Source organism: Oncorhynchus mykiss, chromosome 26 (genome assembly GCF_013265735.2).
Source record: "Oncorhynchus mykiss isolate Arlee chromosome 26, USDA_OmykA_1.1, whole genome shotgun sequence".
Lineage (NCBI taxonomy): Eukaryota > Metazoa > Chordata > Actinopteri > Salmoniformes > Salmonidae > Oncorhynchus > Oncorhynchus mykiss.
The window spans coordinates 47,989,681-48,008,693 of NC_048590.1; the positions used below are offsets into that span (position 1 = coordinate 47,989,681).

At 42.9% G+C, this 19,013-nt stretch overlaps 1 protein-coding gene across 1 annotated transcript in view; it reads right to left on the minus strand.

Annotated features, from left to right (window-relative positions):
- LOC110520392 (integrin alpha-11) overlaps nt 1-3,463 on the minus strand; it is a 96,443-nt gene extending 92,980 nt beyond the window's left edge. The window contains exon 1 of the mRNA XM_036963840.1: nt 3,233-3,463. Coding sequence (XP_036819735.1) covers nt 3,233-3,284 — 52 coding nt within the window. The 5' untranslated portion in view covers nt 3,285-3,463. The remainder of the gene's footprint in view (nt 1-3,232) is intronic.
- Nucleotides 3,464-19,013: the final 15,550 nt, after the last annotated feature.

Here is a 19,013-nt window from a genome sequence, read left to right on the forward strand (position 1 = left end):
ACAGGAGCAGAAACAGAGAGAGATATAGGGACCTAATCAGAGGGAAACAGGGAACAGGTGGGGAACGGGTAGTTAGAGGAGACAAGGGACAGCTGGGGGAAAGCGGGGGAGAAAAGGTAACATAACAACGACCAGCAGAGGGAGACAGGGTGAAGGGAAAGGACAGAGACAAGACACAACATGACAACCACCATCCTGACCATGTTAAGCAGCCTCGTTCAAACAGGACATTTAGCTATGTCACTATCCCCGCTATAACACCATCCTGACCATGTTAAGCAGCCTCGTTCAAACAGGACATTTAGTTATGTCACTATCCCCGCTACCACCATCCTGACCATGTTAAGCAGCCTCGTTCAAACAGGACATTTAGTTATGTCACTATCCCCGCTACCACCATCCTGACCATGTTAAGCAGCCTCGTTCAAACAGGACATTTAGCTATGTCACTATCCCCGCTACCACCATCCTGACCATGTTAAGCAGCCTCGTTCAAACAGGACATTTAGCTATGTCACTATCCCCGCTACCACCATCCTGACCATGTTAAGCAGCCTCGTTCAAACAGGACATTTAGCTATGTCACTATCCCCGCTATAACACCATCCTGACCATGTTAAGCAGCCTCGTTCAAACAGGACATTTTGCTATGTCACTATCCCCGCTACCACCATCCTGACCATGTTAAGCAGCCTCGTTCAAACAGGACATTTAGTTATGTCACTATCCCCGCTACCACCATTCTGACCATGTTAAGCAGCCTCGTTCAAACAGGACATTTAGCTATGTCACTATCCCCGCTACCACCATCCTGACCATGTTAAGCAGCCTCGTTCAAACAGGACATGTAGTGATGCAAAGACTCCCACAATAGATAAATAAAATCTTGAATGCAGCCCTTTCCCGTCTTATTGTCAGGACGTCTTTCCCAGTCCGGCCAACAGCTTCTCTCCTTCTCATTCCAGACTCTTTCTGTGTTCTCAAGGTTGACCTTTCCTCCCCTCGGCAAGACTGAATGTGTCCAAAACTTGGACCCAACATCAAATTCCTCTACCTCAGTAAATATTTCCTCTACTGCTCCACCCTCAGGCCTCATGTCATCTAACAACGTCTAATCAAAGATTAATAATAGCTAGTCTACTTCAACAAGAGGGTGTAAAAACCATGGGAACCTGTCACGCCCTGATCTGTTTCACCTGTCCTTGTGCTTGTCTCCACCCCCTCCAGGTGTCGCCCATCTTCCCCACTTATCCCCTGGGTATTTATACCTGTGTTTTCTGTCTGTCTGTGCCAGTTCGTCTTGTTTGTTAAAGCCTACCAGCCGTTTGTCTAAGCTCCTGTTTTTCCCAGTCTCTCTTTTTCCTCGTCCTCCTGGTTTTTGACCCTTGCCTGTCCTGTTCCTGCCCGTCTGACCACTCTGCCTGTCCCTGAGTCTGCCTGTTGTCCTGTACCTTTCTCCACCTCTGGATTACCGACATCTGCCTGACCTGACCCTGTACCCGCCCGACTGACCTCTGCCTGACCTGACCCTGAGCGTGCCTGTCGTTCTGTACCTTGGCCTCTACTCTGGATTACCGACCTCTGCCTGACCTGACCCTGAGCCTGCCTGGCCTTCTGTACCTTGGCCTCTACTCTGGATTACCGACCTCTGCCTGCCTTGACCTGTCGTTTGCCTGCCCCTGTTGTTACAATAAACACTGTTACTTCACACAGTCTGTACTGGCGTTTTACCTTGATTCCTGATAGGAACCTAGTGCTATCCAACTGCTTGTTAGATTAAGGTCAGTAGTACATTACTGGAAAGCAGTGAGGACAAGAAACGTCAGACATTTCCATGTCACTTACACAGTGACATACTGTACATTGCCATAGACTGAAGCAATTACACTAACATATACAGTATGTATGGCTACCAGTACTGTGAGCCGTGTGCACTCTTTAAAAGCCACCTGTCATAGCAATCTCTCTTGACATTGGTCCAATTTCATATTACCATATAATTAAAATAGATGAAGATTGACAGCGGGATGCAGTCCATATATCAGGTTATACAATCCAGGTCACATAGCCATAGGACAAATTCAAACAACTCTCTCTCTCTCTCTCTCTCTCTCTCTCTCTCTCTCTCTCTCTCTTATTCCACTTCAAAATGTTGCTGCTATTGTAATTTTACTGGTAATTGACCCCAGTTCTGGCTGCACACCACACATTTCCAGATGCTGGAAACTCTGAGCGCTTAGTTTCTAAACAGATAGCACCACCTTTCATTTCAAAGGACACACCTGCTTTCAATGAGAGACAGAGCACCTCTGTCAAACCTGAGGGAACCAGAACATCCCTTCAATAAGCCAACTCAGCACCCATCTCTCTCACACAGTATGAGCTCAAGATGTGAGACTAAGATATTATAGTAGGTCAAGATATGATGCTAAGATATTAGAATAGTTCCAAATATGAGACTAAGATATAAGAGTAAAATATGATACAAATTTTTTAACCTTTATTTAACTAGGCAAGTCAGCTAAGACAAATTCTTATTTAAAATGACGGCCTACCCCCGGCCAAACCCGGACGACGCTGGGCCAACTGTGTGCCGCCCTATGGGACTCCCAATCACGGCCGGATGTGATGCAGATATGATACTAAGATATGAGAGTAGTTCAAGATATGATACTAAGATATATGAGACTAAAATATGAGAATAAGATATGATAGTTCGAGATATGATATTAAGGTATCAGAGTATTTCTAGATATGAGATTAAGATATGAGGCTAAGATATGAAACTTAGATATTAGAGTAGATCAAGATATGAGACTGGTATTATAGTAGTTTAAGATATTCACTGCACGAGAGAAGAGACACTCATTTACTAGTTCTCCAGAAAGCCACTTCACTTAGGACACCGTGGAATTATATTCCTGTCTACATTTCCATATAAATATTGGAGAACTGAAAGCTAGACTGTCTGCCTCTTCTTATGCAAACATTCGACTAACTTTAGCGCCTATAAAAGCTATGCCACAAACGTTTTATGTGCCTTCCAGAGAGAGCTGGAATAAATTAAATGTAATAACTACTACTTATTGTACACATGCACATGTGCACTCACACACACACACACACACACACACACACACACACACACACACACACACACACACACACACACACACACACACACACACACACACACACACACACACACACACACACACACACGCTAGCTCACCTGGTAACAGGCTGCAGCAGATCCAGAGAAACACAGCGCGGCAGTACTCCATGTGTTTGGTCGGTGTGTGTGTGTGTATGGTGTGTGTGTGTGTGTGTGTCTGGGGGCTGAGGCAGAGAGACCCAGCAGCGTGCTCTGTTAAAGATTCAGCTCTGGTTGACTCCGCAGCTAGTCAAAATGCTCACTATATCTGAGGAGGTAGGAGGGGACTGTGGCTGAACTGAAAGGAGGTCCACGTTGAACCAGCAGACAGGACTCTCCTCTCAGTCCCTCTGCTACTCAGACAGAGCAGTGAGCGGAGGGACACACAAGCTATCCACCGCAAGTACAGATCTTGGATCAGTTTCTCTGGATAATCAGAGGCAAAGTTGATGGAGTTTGAATACAGTCATTCCATTATTCATTATGTGCTTTGGTATGGTATAGTTGAAGAAATGCGTGTCCTCTCTCTTCTGCTTCCAAATACACTGATGATAAAGTAGACTTTCTTCAACTGCATGGTTGGTTATGGGCTTGTCAGTAGGCATTTCACAGTAAGGTATACATGTTGTATTCAGCACATGTCACAAACACGATTTGATTAACAATGAAGTGGAATGTAAGGTAATCATTTATTTTGATTTAAGAAATGTATTTAAGCTTTATTTAAACTAGGCAAGTCAGTTAAGAACAAATTCTTATTTACAATGAAAGCCTAGCCCGGCCAAATCCGGACCACTCGTGCACCACCCTATGTGACTCCCAATCACGGCCTGATGTGGTACAGTCTGGATTTGAACCAGGGACTGTAGTGACACCTCTTGCACTGAGATGTAGTGCCTTAGACCGCTGCGTCACTCGGGTTAAACGCAGAAGAAACGTTTCAGTTGAATGCATTCACTTGTACAACTGACTAGGTCTCCCCTTTTCCCGAATCAGAGAATATATCTTCAGAACAAAAAGACAAAAATCTTTAAAAGACAAAAAGTTGTGTTTTTCACAGCACTGATGCTTGACAATCATGTTGTGACCACACGGCGCCCAATGTATTAATGCGGAACACAAATACCCCCACAGTCATACCCCCACAGTCAAACCATCCAGACTGAACTGTTACCTCATACCCCCACAGTCAAACCATCCAGACTGAACTGTTACCTCATACCCCCACAGTCAAACTATCCAGACTGAACTACTACCTCATACCCCCACAGTCAAACCATCCAGACTGAACTGTTACCTCATACCCCCACAGTCAAACCATCCAGACTGAACTGTTACCTCATACCCCCACAGTCAAACTATCCAGACTGAACTGTTACTTCATACCCCCACAGTCAAACCATCCAGACTGAACTGTTACCTCATACCCCCACAGTCAAACCATCCAGACTGAACTGTTACCTCATACCCCCACAGTCAAACTATCCAGACTGAACTACTACCTCATACCCCCACAGTCAAACCATCCAGACTGAACTGTTACCTCATACCCCCACAGTCAAACCATCCAGACTGAACTGTTACCTCATACCCCCACAGTCAAACTATCCAGACTGAACTGTTACTTCATACCCCCACAGTCAAACCATCCAGACTGAACTGTTACCTCATACCCCCACAGTCAAACCATCCAGACTGAACTGTTACCTCATACCCCCACAGTCAAACTATCCAGACTGAACTACTACCTCATACCCCCACAGTCAAACCATCCAGACTGAACTGTTACCTCATACCCCCACAGTCAAACCATCCAGACTGAACTGTTACCTCATACCCCCACAGTCAAACTATCCAGACTGAACTGTTACTTCATACCCCCACAGTCAAACCATCCAGACTGAACTGTTACCTCATACCCCCACAGTCAAACCATCCAGACTGAACTGTTACTTCATACCCCCACAGTCAAACTATCCAGACTGAACTGTTACCTCATACCCCCACAGGGAAACCATCCAGACTGAACTGTTACCTCATACCCCCACAGTCAAACCATCCAGACTGAACTGTTACCTCATACCCCCACAGTCAAACCATCCAGACTGAACTGTTACCTCATACCCCCACAGTCAAAACCATCCAGACTGAACTGTTACCTCATACCCCCACAGTCAAACCATCCAGACTGAACTGTTACCTCATACCCCCACAGTCAAACCATCCAGACTGAACTGTTACCTCATACCCCCACAGTCAAACCATCCAGACTGAACTGTTACCTCATACCCCCACAGGCAAACCATCCAGACTGAACTGTTACTTCATACCCCCACAGTCAAACCATCCAGACTGAACTGTTACCTCATACCCCCACAGTCAAACCATCCAGACTGAACTGTTACTTCATACCCCCACAGTCAAACCATCCAGACTGAACTGTTACTTCATACCCCCACAGTCAAACCATCCAGACCGACATCCATAATGACCCATGTTATGTAACAATGTATACTAAGACTGAGGGAACCGCAAGAGTCAGCACATAACCCAACATAAAGGGTGACAACTCACATCCCGTGCATAGAAGCACTTTCATTGATCGATAATAGGAACAATGAGATACAATTGATTACATGTACAGTTGAAGTCAGAAGTTTACAGACACCTTCGCCAAATAGATTTAAACTCAGTTTTTCACAATTCTTGACATTTCATCCTAGTAAAAATTCCCTGTCTTATGTCAATTAGGATCACCACTTTATTTTAAGAATGTGAAATGTCAGAATAATAGTTGAGAGAATTGTTTATTTCAGCTTGAATTTCTTTCATAACATTCCCAGTGGGTCAGAAGATTACATACACTCAATTTGCATTGCATTGCCTTTAAATTGTTTAACTTGGGTCAAACGTTTCGGGTAGCCTTCCACAAGCTTCCCACAATAAGTTGGGTGAATTTTGGCCCATTCCTCCTGACAGAGCTGGTGTAACTGAGTCAGGTTTGTAGGCCCCCTTGCACGCACACGCTTATTCAGTTCTGCCCACAAATGTTTTATAGAATTGAGGTCAGGGCTTTGTGATGGCCGCTCCAATACCTTGACTTTGTTGTCCTTAAGTCATTTTGCCACAACTTTGAAAGTAGGCTTGGGATCATTGTCCATTTGGAAGATTGTCATTTGGAAGACTTCCTGGCTGATGTCTTGAGATGTTGCTTCAATATATCCACATAATTTCCCTTCCTTATGATGCCATCTATTTTTTGAAGTGAACCAGTCCCTCCTGCAGCAAAGCACCCCCACAACATGATGCTGCCACCAACCATGCTTCACAGTTGGGGTGGTGTTCTTCGGCTTTCAAGCATCCCTCTTTTTCCTCCTAACATAACGATGGTCAATATGGCCAAACAGTTCTATTTTTGTTTCATCAGACCAGAGGATATTTCTCCAAAAAGTACGATCTTTGTCCCCATGTGCAGTTGCAAACCCTAGTCTGGCTTTTTTATGGCGGTTTTGGAGCAGTGGCTTCTTCCTTGCTGAGCGGTAGGACTCGTCGATATAGGACTCGTCTTACTGTGGATATAGATACTTTTGTACCTGTTTCCACCACCATCTTCACAAGGTCCTTTGCTGTTGTTCTGGGATTGATTTGCACATTTCGCACCAAAGTACGTTCATCTCTGGGAGACAGAAAACGTCTCCTTCCTGAGCGGTATGACGTCTGCGTGGTCCCATGGTGTTTATACTTGCGTACTATTGTTTATACAGATGAACATGGTACCTTCAGGCATTTGGAAATTGCTCCCAAGGATGAACCAGACTTGTGGAGGTCTTGGCTGACTTCTTTTGATTTTCCCACTGAGTTGAAGGTAGGCCTTGAAATACATCCACAGGTACACCTCCAATTGACTCAAATTATGTCAATTAGACTATCACAAGCTTCTAAAGCCCTGACATAATTTTCTGGTATTTTCCAAGCTGTTAAAGGTACAGTCAACTTAGTGTATGTAAACTTCTGAACCACTGGCATTGTGATACAGTGAATTATAAGTGAAATAATATGTCTGTAGACAATTGTTGAAAAATGACTTGTGTCATGCACAAAGTAGATGTCCTAACCGACTTGCCAAAACTATAGTTTGTTAACAAGACATTTGTGGAGTGGTTGAAAAACAAGTTTAATGACTCCAACCTAAGTTTATGTAAACTTCCGACTTCATCTGTAAATGTACTACTTTGAATGTGGCTACACAGTATTGTCAGGATGCGTCATTCATAAATACAAACACACACTAGTTGAGATGTCTGTTAAACTCATCAAAAACAAGTGAAAGACCTCCAATGTCAGGTTTTGTTATCTGACCCAGACCATGGTCCCTAAGCTGCGGGCTGGCTGGCTGGCTGGCTGGCTGGCTGTGTGTGTGTGTGTGTGTGTGTGTGTGTGTGTGTGTGTGTGTGTGTGTGTGTGTGTGTGTGAGTGCGTGCGTGCGTGCGTGCGTGCGTGCGTGCGTGCGTGTGTGTGTGTGTGTGTGTGTGTGTGTGTGTGTGTGTGCGTGTGTGTGTATTTGTGAGTGTGTGTGTGCGTGTGTGTTTGCGCGTGAACGTTTGAGGACTGGAAACCACACATCATCACCTCTTTTGAGCAGGTCTCCACCTCCTCATGCAATCACAACCACTTTCTCATTTCTGAACAGAATGCACCAGAAACCAGAAATATGAAGGCGTGATTTAAGTTTCAGACTTTCAGGGTGACCAAATCTTCCCAAAATCAAGGCTTGCTTTCATTAGTGGTGCTTAAAATCTCATTGGCTCTGCTCTTTAATCAGCACTCCTCAATCCACACTGCTAGCCTTCTTAGGCTTTCTTTCAAGGCAGGATATTGAGCCCCTACCTCCCACTGGTGCCTGCGATATGCCCTTTAGCAATGTTGACCTTAGAATGAATGGCCAGGATTACTTAGTCTTCCTGTAGTGAATAACTGCTGCCCATTGCCTAGAGAGGGTGAATAACAGCTGTATTCCCCAGTCAGCAATATGCTTATTGCAGAGATAGCTCAGGGAATAATCATACTCTATTCTATACATCTGAGCATCATAAAGCAGGAGTTAGGATACTTGGTCTGCTTTTATTGGTCTGCTCTTAGCCGAGTTATCGGCTAAGATTCAGTACCAGTCATTCAAGGGTTTTTCTTAATTGTTACTAATTTCTACATTGTAGAATAACAATGAACTATGCAATAACACATATGGAATCAAGTAGTAACCAAAAAAGTGTTAAACAAATCAAATATATTTTATACTTGAGATTATTCAAAGGAGACTCCCTTTGCCTTGATGACAAATTTGTACACTTTAGGCATTCTCTTAACCAGCTTCACCTGGAATGCTTTCCCTACAGTCTTGAAGGAGTTCCCACATATGCTGAGCACTTGTTGGCTGCTTTTCCTTCACTCTGCAGTTCAACTCATCCCAAACCATCTCAATTGGGTTGAGGTCAGGTGATTGTGGAGTCCAGATCATCTGATGCCGCACTCTATCACTCTCCTTCTATGTCAAATAGCCCTTACACAGTCTGGTGGTGTGTTGGGTCCTGATGAAAAACAAATGATAGTCCCACTAACCACAAACCAGATGGGATGGCGTATCGCTGCAGAATGCTGTGGTAGCTATGCTGGTTATGTGTGACTTGAAGGAGGCTGAAGAAATTCGGCTTGTCACCAAAAACACTCACAAACTTTTACAGATGCACATTCGAGAGCATCCTGTCGGGCTGTATCACCGCCTGGCACGGCAACTGCTCCGCCCACAACCGTAAGGCTCTCCAGAGGGTAGTGAGGTCTTCACAATGCATCCCTGGGGGCAAACTACCTGCCCTCCAGGACACCTACACCACCTGATGTCACAGGAAGGCCATAAAGATCATCAAGGACAACAACCACCCGAGCCACTGCCTGTTCACCCCGCTATCATCCAGAAGGCGAGGTCAGTACAGGTGCATCATAGCTGGGACTGAGAGACTGAAAAACAGCTTCTATCTCAAGGCCATCAGACTTTTAAACAGCCATCACTAACATTGATTGGCTGCTGCCAACACACTGACTCAACTCTAGCCACTTTAATAATTACAAATTTGATGTAATAAATGTATCACTAGCCACTTTAAACAATGCCACTTTATATAATGTTTATATACCCTACATTACTCATCTCATATGTATATACTGTAATCAATACCATCTACTGCATCTTGCCTATGCCGTTTGGCCATCGCTCATCCATATATTTTTATGTACATATTCTTATTAATTCCTTTACACTTGTGTGTATAAGGTAGTTGTTGTGAAATTGTTAGATTACTTGTTAGATATTACTGCATGGTCGGAAACAAGAAGCACAAGCATTTCGCTACACTCGCATTAACATCTGCTAACCATGTGTTTGTGACAAACAAAATTGGATTTGATTTGATGTTCTGGTTAGAACAACAGAGAGACCAGTTGACTTAATGCATCATCCACATTGACATTACATTGTCTTTTGTCTGACTGAGTTAAACTAATGACTGTAGCAGGTAGAACCCATGAGAGTCTCAAGACACTGACTTCCCAGAGCACAAACTAACTAATCTACATTGGGAAAGGGATTTTAAAAAGCAGCATGTCTCGACCCTAAATTTCCTCGGAACACAACATTCTCATATTGCAAAGAAAGCAGAGAGGGGGTGGGTTGGAGTGAGGGGGGGGTAACCATTACAACACAACATAGAGTGGTATTTACCAGTATTGTGGGTGTATGAGCTCACAGCTCAAGAATCCACCATCCCCACTGTCAGTTTGGGACAACATCGAGAGACAAATGATAAATCGGAGAGGAACCTAGAATTAAAATGAGGTATTTTTTACTCTTAATGGAGGCAGAACGACAACGCAGTGCAGGAATTGGGTTGCCTCTGTCAGTGTTTCCAGACGGGGTGGAAATGTTTCCCATGATGCTGTACTGCTGACCAAAATTGCCATGAGGATATTTAACTGGCTTTCAGGAAAGAAGGGGAACTGTGGGGAACTCTAAGGGGTGTGAGAAGTCAGCTTTTCTAAATCCTATTCCGCTGTGATGCGTACCCTGAAATCAATACTTGTCGAACGAATGGGAGCAACGCTTTCTTCACCTACTAGGAGGCCTCCCAACACCATTTGGTAACTGCAAACAATTACCTCAACCACCCCTGGATTGTCTGCCTTGTGATGATATACGGCCGCCTGTTTGGGGAGGGACAGGAGCTTGAGCCACTCACAGGTCAGGCCCACTGGGATCAGTACAAGAGAAACAAATAGCTGACCTCCATCGGAGCTCAGAGCTTACTGCGTGCCACATGTTGAGGTCTCCATCTATCACAGGTCATAACGTCCTCAAGGCCCTCCCTGCACTGGCCTCTCCTCCTGTTTCCTTTACTCAGCTACTGGTTTTGTAAGGTTTGGGAATAAGGCAGACGCATGTACAGAGCCTCTTGTGTGGTTCTTCCATAGTTACGTTGTTGTCTGAATTACAGCCTTAAACGCAACCAACTGCACACAGGGCTCCAATACAAGCAGCTAGCTACCATTAGAGACATAATTTGCTTGTCGAGCTAAAGTCTCTAACCCAAGTGGCCTGTAGGCTCTTCTCTGAGTCTGCACACTTCTACAGTAACACCAGTTCAGCCCAAATAAACTTCAGTGGGTTGTGTCCCACAGCATGGCTCCTAAAGAACGGTTCCCACAGCATGGCTCCTAAAGAACGGTTCCCACAGCATGGCTCCTAAAGAACGGTTCCCAAAGCATGGCTCCTAAAGAACGGTTCCCACAGCATGGCTCCTAAAGAACGGTTCCCAAAGCATGGCTCCTAAAGAACGGTTCCCACAGCATGGCTCCTAAAGAACGGTTCCCAAAGCATGGTAACAAACATTTTCCAGAACAATCTAAATATTTGGATTATTGACATTGGAGCAAAGAAGCCATGTGATTGACTGCTGCCTCTCGTGTCAGACGGCTAGCGGTTGAGGTAGCTGGAGTCACCGGGGAGCAGAAACTGGATTTAAAACCCCTGAGTCGTGTGTGAAGCCTCAACCAGCCATGTATACTGGAAGCCATAAGTAGAGCTCTTCGCAGAATCTGATAGAAAACCAATGTTGCCAAACCCACTTCAATATGCATTACGCTCGGTAAGTTCCTCATCCAGAGTTCTCTCTACACAGCAACGGAGGGACAATATCTTGGATGTGATCCCTGAGACATCTCAACTGTATGTTTTGAGACCCGTAGCATGTTGGGATGTTTATTTTCCATAGATAACTGCCAATACTAAGATAGGGTAGAATGCAATACAGTACATACAAAAAAGTCACCCAAGGACCTAGAAACAGGACGCCTTTTTTTCCAAGCGGCTAATGTTGGACCGGAATCAATAGTTTTAAAGTCTGTCAAGGAGAAGTCTCAGCACACAACCACCTAACAGGCTGTATTCACCATTAACCTGGAAAGTGTATAGGATTTCATATTTTTAGTAGCCTAAGTCCGTGCAGAGCCCCCCATGACACTGACACACATGAATGACCATTCCAACATTCATATATCACCTCCTGTCAAAGAATGGATTTGTGTGTATCAATTCCAACAAGGTCTGTCTCCCAACGATGTCTCCATCCTTGGGTTTTTCTGGTTGAGTTTTAAGAGGTGTTAGCTATGCTAGAGTTTGGTCTAGCGGTAACACAGCCAACTCTGAACTATGCATTCTCCTATGGGAGGCCAGGGTTCAATCTCAGAGTCTAACATTACAATTCTGTACATCTCTCTCACCTGTTTCATCCTTTCATTTCAGTGTTGGAAAAAGTCTGACTGCCTAAACACCAAGTTCATTTCAGTGCCCATTGTAAAGCCAACTATCTACAATTGTAGGATCTTAATTTTATCACCTTGTTGCAGGATAACTTATTATGTATTTTTGGTTTAAAAGGGCTTCAGAAGTTTGAAATTTGGTAATAAAAAATGTATGTTTACACACTCCCAGGAACGTCATACATGATGGATCATTAGCTTCCCTACAGGAAAAAACACTAACCTTCACACATCTAGATGGCTGGGCGGGGTAGGTGTGGAGCCAGATACAGCTGTGGGGTCAAACTGTAGAACCCAGTTCCTACATTTGAATATAAAATTGATTTTTATCAAACAAAACGATGCTACATTTTATCTCTGGGACCCTCAGGATGACAAATCAGAGCTTATCAGAGCAAGATTACTGAATGTAAGTACATTATTTACCTTCAGATGTGAACGTATCAAACCAGTTGCCGTGATAAAAGTGTTTTGTTGTTGTGCACTCTCCTCAAACAATAGCATGGTATTTGCTGTAATAGCTACTGTAAATTGGACACTGTAGTTAGATTACCAAGAATGCAACCTTTCTGCCCATATAAGACATGTCTATGTCCCGGAAAGTTGACTGTTGTATACAACGTCATTCTAGTCACATTATCACCTATCGAGCAACAACTGTCTCCGTTTAGGAACACCGATCCTGTAGAGGATAATTATATAACTTTATAACTTTAGCTTCATGGTGTTAAATTAATGGAGATCATAGTCTCACATGTGCAGTTGCTCTCTGGGCTTGAATCACCGCTTTCACACTTTGAGGATAGTCAAAAGTGGTTTTCTAAATGTTGTCCAACTATGTTTGCATTAGATATTGTTAGACTGAGAGTAGTAAACTAACAGCTACAATGTTCTCTCTCTTACCTTACTTTTTCTGTGCTGTTATCAGATATACATGAATGTAGCTTCATCTCGCTATCTCTCTCTATCTCTCTACAATCTCCCTCTTCTAGCGCTCTCTCTCTCTCTCTCTCTCTCTCTCTGTCTACAATCTCCCTCTTCTAGCTCTCTCTAAGTTGTTCAGGCCTCTTGAGGACACACCATGTGACACAGTATGGTGAAGCTTATGCTTACAGTGTGTGTATAAACAAATGTAACCACTCTGACCAGAGTTTCCCAAAGATGACATTTTGGAATCAACAGCCCATGTTGGTTGTAAACTAGATTCAAGCACCATGGCCTAGAAGTTGCAATGGAAATACAGTGTGAACTATTTGCATGCTCTCGAATAAGAAAATGCATATTTATGTGTTGAGAGTGTGTCTTGGTATTAATTTGGGGTTAAGGGGCCTCTGGTCCAATCATACGGTTCAAAGGTTAATTTTAACAATAGAACTTTCATTTAAATGTATAAAAAAATGTCACATGACTGAAGTAGTCAGTATCTGCTACACTTAGCAATGCTGATGTGAGTTAGTCCTCCAAGCTGAGGAGGGTGCTGTATGAGTAGATTGGCAGACCCAAACACTGGTAAATCAGGGAGTCATTAATCATTATTTTCCTACCTATATAGTTCATTAAAAATGTCAAGTATATATGTCTTCCATATTTCTATGTCATTAATAAAGCTTTCTTCCACATCTCCCTGTTCCTGCTCATATGTGAGCTACTGAACAGTTTGACAGAGGACAGAAATTCATCAGTCTCTATGGACCTTCCTCAGCTTTTCGGAGACTTGGCATGTCGTAAAACACAGATTTGCTAACAATTCTCTCCTGGATCCTCCATGGAGGTCCAATGTAGTAGAGGATAAGGAATGTGGTCAGAGGTGCCATAAAAACAGGGAATGCAGTGGATATCAACGACAATGTTTTGGTGGAAGGACTTCACAGCAAGAACGTGTTGCCAAGTTACTTCCTCTCGCTAACTCACCGTTCAGCTCTGTTTCGTTTGTGTTGATGTTTAATATGGTCCCTAAAAACATTGTAAACAGAAAGAAGGGGAAGCGGCTAGGCTAATTGATACAGTTATGTTAGTGGTTCAATGCCAGTGGAAAACCTCACTACACAGTGAAAAATGTAAATGGAAGGGGCAAATAGAAATATCAGAAAGAGAAGTGAAGAAATGGTCCAGTCTCAGCCAGTGACTCATTCTAACTTTTCCAGATATCTGGCAGTAGATCTTGCAGGCGCAGAGAGCCAGTAGCAGTACTGGGAGATGAACTAATGTGGAAACTGAAGCCACACACCACAAGATGGACGACGGAACCCAATTCACACCACACAGCTCACGCATGCAGATTCTCAGAAGTACAATTGCTCTCTCGACACCCATATTGAATGACTTCCACAGATTTCACACATAAAGTGTGCAGTATGTCTACGTTCAGTATCGTCACACAATGTGAAGTGTGAGAGAAATAACAGCAGATACCAACGGCCCCCCGACTGTGAACGAAAACATTAAGTGCATCCTTTGAGTTGGAAAGCTGTCTTCCTTTCCAGAAGCCACATCAATCAATCACAATTGAGCTATTGCTCGCTCCAGTCATCTGATTCACAGCTCATGAGGGCACATGCAGCAGTTCCCATATACAGTTGAAGTCAGAAGTTCACATACACCTTAGCCAAATACATTTAAACTCAGTTTTTCACAATTCCTGACATTTAATCCTAGTAAAAATTCCCTGTCTTAGGTCAGTTAGGATCACCACTTCATTTTAACAATGTGAAATGTCAGAATAATAGTAGAGAATGATTTATTTCAGTTTTTTTGTCTTTCATCACATTCCCAGTGGGTCAGAGGTTTTCATGCACTCAATTAGTATATAGTAGCATTGCCTTTAAATTGTTTATCTTGGGTCAAACGTATCGGGTAGCCTTCCACAAGCTTCCCACAATAAGTAGGGTGAATTTTGGCCCATTCCTCCTGACAGAGCTGGTCTAACTGAGTCAGGTTTGTAGGCCTCCTTGCTCGCACACGCTTTTTCAGTTCTGCCCACAATATTTCTATGGGATTGAGGTCAGCATTTTTGTTTCATCAGACCAGAGGACATTTCTACAAAAAGTACGATCTTTGTCCCCATGTGCAGTTGCAATCCGTAGCCTGGTTTCTTTATGGCGGTTTTGAAGCAGTGGCTTCTTCCTTGCTGAGCGGTAGGACTCGTCGATATAGGACTCGTTTTACTGTGGATATAGATACTTTTGTACCTGTTTCCTCCACCATCTTCACAAGGTCCTTTGCTGTTGTTCTGGGATTGATTTGCACTTTTCGCACCAAAGTACGTTCATCTCTGGGAGACAGAAAACTTCTCCTTCCTGAGCGGAATGACGGCTGCGTGGTCCCATGGTGTTTATACATCCGTACTATTGCTTGTACAGATGAACATGGTACCTTCAGGCATTTGGAAATTGCTCCCAAGGATGAACCAGACTTGTGGAGGTCTTGGCTGATTTCTTTTGATTTTCCCATGATGTCAAGCAAAGAGGCACTGAGTTTGAAGGTAGGCCTTGAAGTGCATCCACAGGTACACCTCCAATTGACTCAATGCCATGACATAATTTTCTGGAATTTTCCAAGCTGTTTAAAGGCACAGTCATCTTAGTGTATGTAAACTTCTGACCGACTGGAATTGTGATACAGTGAAATTGTAAGTGAAATAATCTGTCTGTAAACAAAAATAGGAAAAATTACTTGTGTCACTCACAAAGTAGATGTCCTAACCGACTTGCCTAAACTATAGTTTGTTAACAAGAAATTTGGTTGGAAAACTAGTTTTAATAACTCCAACCTAAGTGTATGTTATCTTCCGACTTCAACTGTATTGTCTCATTAGGTCATGGAGTCCTGCGGTCTGAAGTAAACTTTTGCCTCCAACATGTCTTTGTCATGGCGGAACACATACTCCTGTTTCATTGAGCTTGCATTTACGTTCATTCGGAGACAGATGGAAAGAAATGTTTGAGGGAAAAACATATATTTTTTTTCCCTGGATCTCCATGGAAAACGTAGAGCTCTGTGATTTTCTGCGTGTAATTATTAGGTTTCCAAAGGCTTATAGGTAATTATCTATCGTGGGTTGACCGCTGAAACACCAAGCTAAGTCCCTCTCACAGTGTTTCTAAATCCACTCCATATGATGGCATATCTGCAGATAATGTAACATCTTGTGGTGAAGTCTTTTCTCAATAAAGGTCTGTGTTGCCTGTTTTCTGGTGTTTCTCTAGTCTGTGGCAGCTACTGTTTGAGCTGGGGTTGAACTTTTTATGTATTTCTTCTATCGGACTTGGCAGTTGGCCCTGGGGAAGTTGGTTGTATTCTGTCTGATTGGTCTTTTTAAACACATGTTTTGACAAGAAACGGTGCCTGTGTATTTAGTAGCTTCTCATTTGTTGACTGACTGACTGTGTTCCAGCAAGTCAATAGCCACTGCAGGGAATCAGCCAGATATGTTCATGCTATGAAGCATATTAGGTACAATACATATAATGGCAAAATAATACGTTTTGCCCTTACATATTACAACATTGCTCCAAATGGTACAGGTGTAGGATCTTAATTTGATGACCCTGTTGCAGGACAGGACTTGAAGTGTATTTGAGGTTTTAAAAAGGCTTCTCAAGTTTGTAATTTCCACTATGAAAGTTCAGACTTAATTTTCCCTCACAAAACATGTATCAACCCCTACAGAAATGTCCACTAATTATAATCCACACAATGATTCACATTTCCTTTATGATTATTTTCCTGCTGTAACAAACTGGCTCAAATGAAGATCCTACATCTGTATGTGTGTCGGAACAATAACTAAGGTTTCATTGTTAAGAAGGGAAGGGGAAGCACTGGGGCTGTAACTGCTGTCATTTCAAAGAGCATGTGTATTTACAGTAGTAGAAAGAACAGGCAAAACTTTATATAAAGTGTATAAAAGAAGGAAGGTAAGCAGAACCACTGGTTTACTTTCATTATGATTTATATCATGCCAAGTGAACTGACAATCATGTTTGTTTACTTTAAAGCCAGTGATCAATACAATTCCCTCACAATGCGTTTGATGGTTCGAGACCATTTCATCTAACAAGGCATACGAAACGCTCTGGTTCTAAGCTACGACATAAAGATAGACTATCTTAGCTAGGACCTCATTTAAAAGACATTGTTAGGATAGACTATTTTAGCTAGGACCTCATTTAAAAGACATTGTTAGCATGTTGTACAATAACATGTTGCATCTTAATACTTAAGAATAAATGTCCTAGTCTACATGAACTCTGTTCTATCCAGGCTGTTTCACAACCGGCTGTGATTGGGAGTCCCATAGGGCGGTGCACAATTGGCCCAGCGTCTTTCGGGTTTGGCCAGTGTAGGCCGTCATTGTAAATAAGAATTTGTTCTTGACTGACTTGCCTAGTTAAATAGAGGTTAAATAAAAAACGTATATATACAGTGCCTTGCGAAAGTATTCGGCCCCCTTGAACTTTGCAACCTTTTGCCACATTTCAGGCTTCAAATATAAAGATATAAAACTGTATTTTTTTGTGAAGAATCAACAACAAGTGGGACACAATCATGAAGTGGAACGACATTTATTGGATATTTCAAACTTTTTTAACAAATCAAAAACTGAAAAATTGGGAGTGCAAAATTATTCAGCCCCCTAAAGTTAATACTTTGTAGCGCCACCTTTTGCTGCGATTACAGCTGTAAGTCGCTTGGAGTATGTCTCTATCAGTTTTGCACATCGAGAGACTGACATTTTTTCCCATTCCTCCTTGCAAAACAGCTCGAGCTCAGTGAGGTTGGATGGAGAGCATTTGTGAACAGCAGTTTTCAGTTCTTTCCACAGATTCTCGATTGGATTCAGGTCTGGACTTTGACTTGGCCATTCTAACACCTGGATATGTTTATTTTTGAACCATTCCATTGTAGATTTTGCTTTATGTCTTGGATCATTGTCTTGTTGGAAGACAAATCTCCGTCCCAGTCTCAGGTCTTTTGCAGACTCCATCAGGTTTTCTTCCAGAATGGTCCTGTATTTGGCTCCATCCATCTTCCCATCAATTTTAACCATCTTCCCTGTCCCTGCTGAAGAAATTGAATATTGATCCACAACGGCCTTCTAAGAGTGATGAGGCCTACCTCATATTCTGTCTTTCAGCTAGATTCTCTACAGGCAAAGGTAACTTTTCCTCTCTCACAGATTGACTTTCTCATTCTCAAACAATGACGAAATTCGGAGGAAGAATTGATTAGGAATAATATCTGTCAGTGGTGCAGATCAGAGACGATAGAGTTATAGACGATAGAGGTATAGACGATAGCACGGAGTTAGACCTCGACTGTATCAGTTTCCTGGACTCCGATCACAGAAACCACAACCATGCCCAGTATGCCAGACACAGTAAAAATAAACACATAATGAACGTCACAGATGCCGAAAAAAGACCAATGACTTGTTTCCTGAATCCCAAAAAAGAGGACTAGGAAAAAATTCACAGGCACCTTTACAAAATGGCCTGAAGCATTGCTGGCTGGCTTCCCACTCTCACTCTGCCAAACAGCTGGTGTCCAGGAATAAGATTGTTTAGCTGGAAATACCAACTCTGTCTTTCTACATTTCCAATGGCTCCTACTGCTTGTGATTTAGGATCAGGGCTCCATTCCTGGAGTCGAGTTGGGAAGTAATGGGCTCCCTGCACGCCTAGTGTCTTTCCTCTGTCACAACCAAGGAAATACGCCCCCCACTGATGCTGACAGCCATAGCTTCGTACAAGTTCACTCTTTATGAGCACTGAGAGTCATTCTCAGTCTACGGGGCTTGCTGACTGACTGAAAACATAGTATGGATTGACGATCAGCAGGAGATGGATGTTAATATTGAACACCTGTTAAGACACTAAGTAGAACTCAAGCATAAAGCATTCAGTCACTAAAATACAACAATAGACAACCGTTGACAAAAGAGACAGTCATGGATTTCACTGGATCATTCCGACTTCTTGCATTTCTTACATTA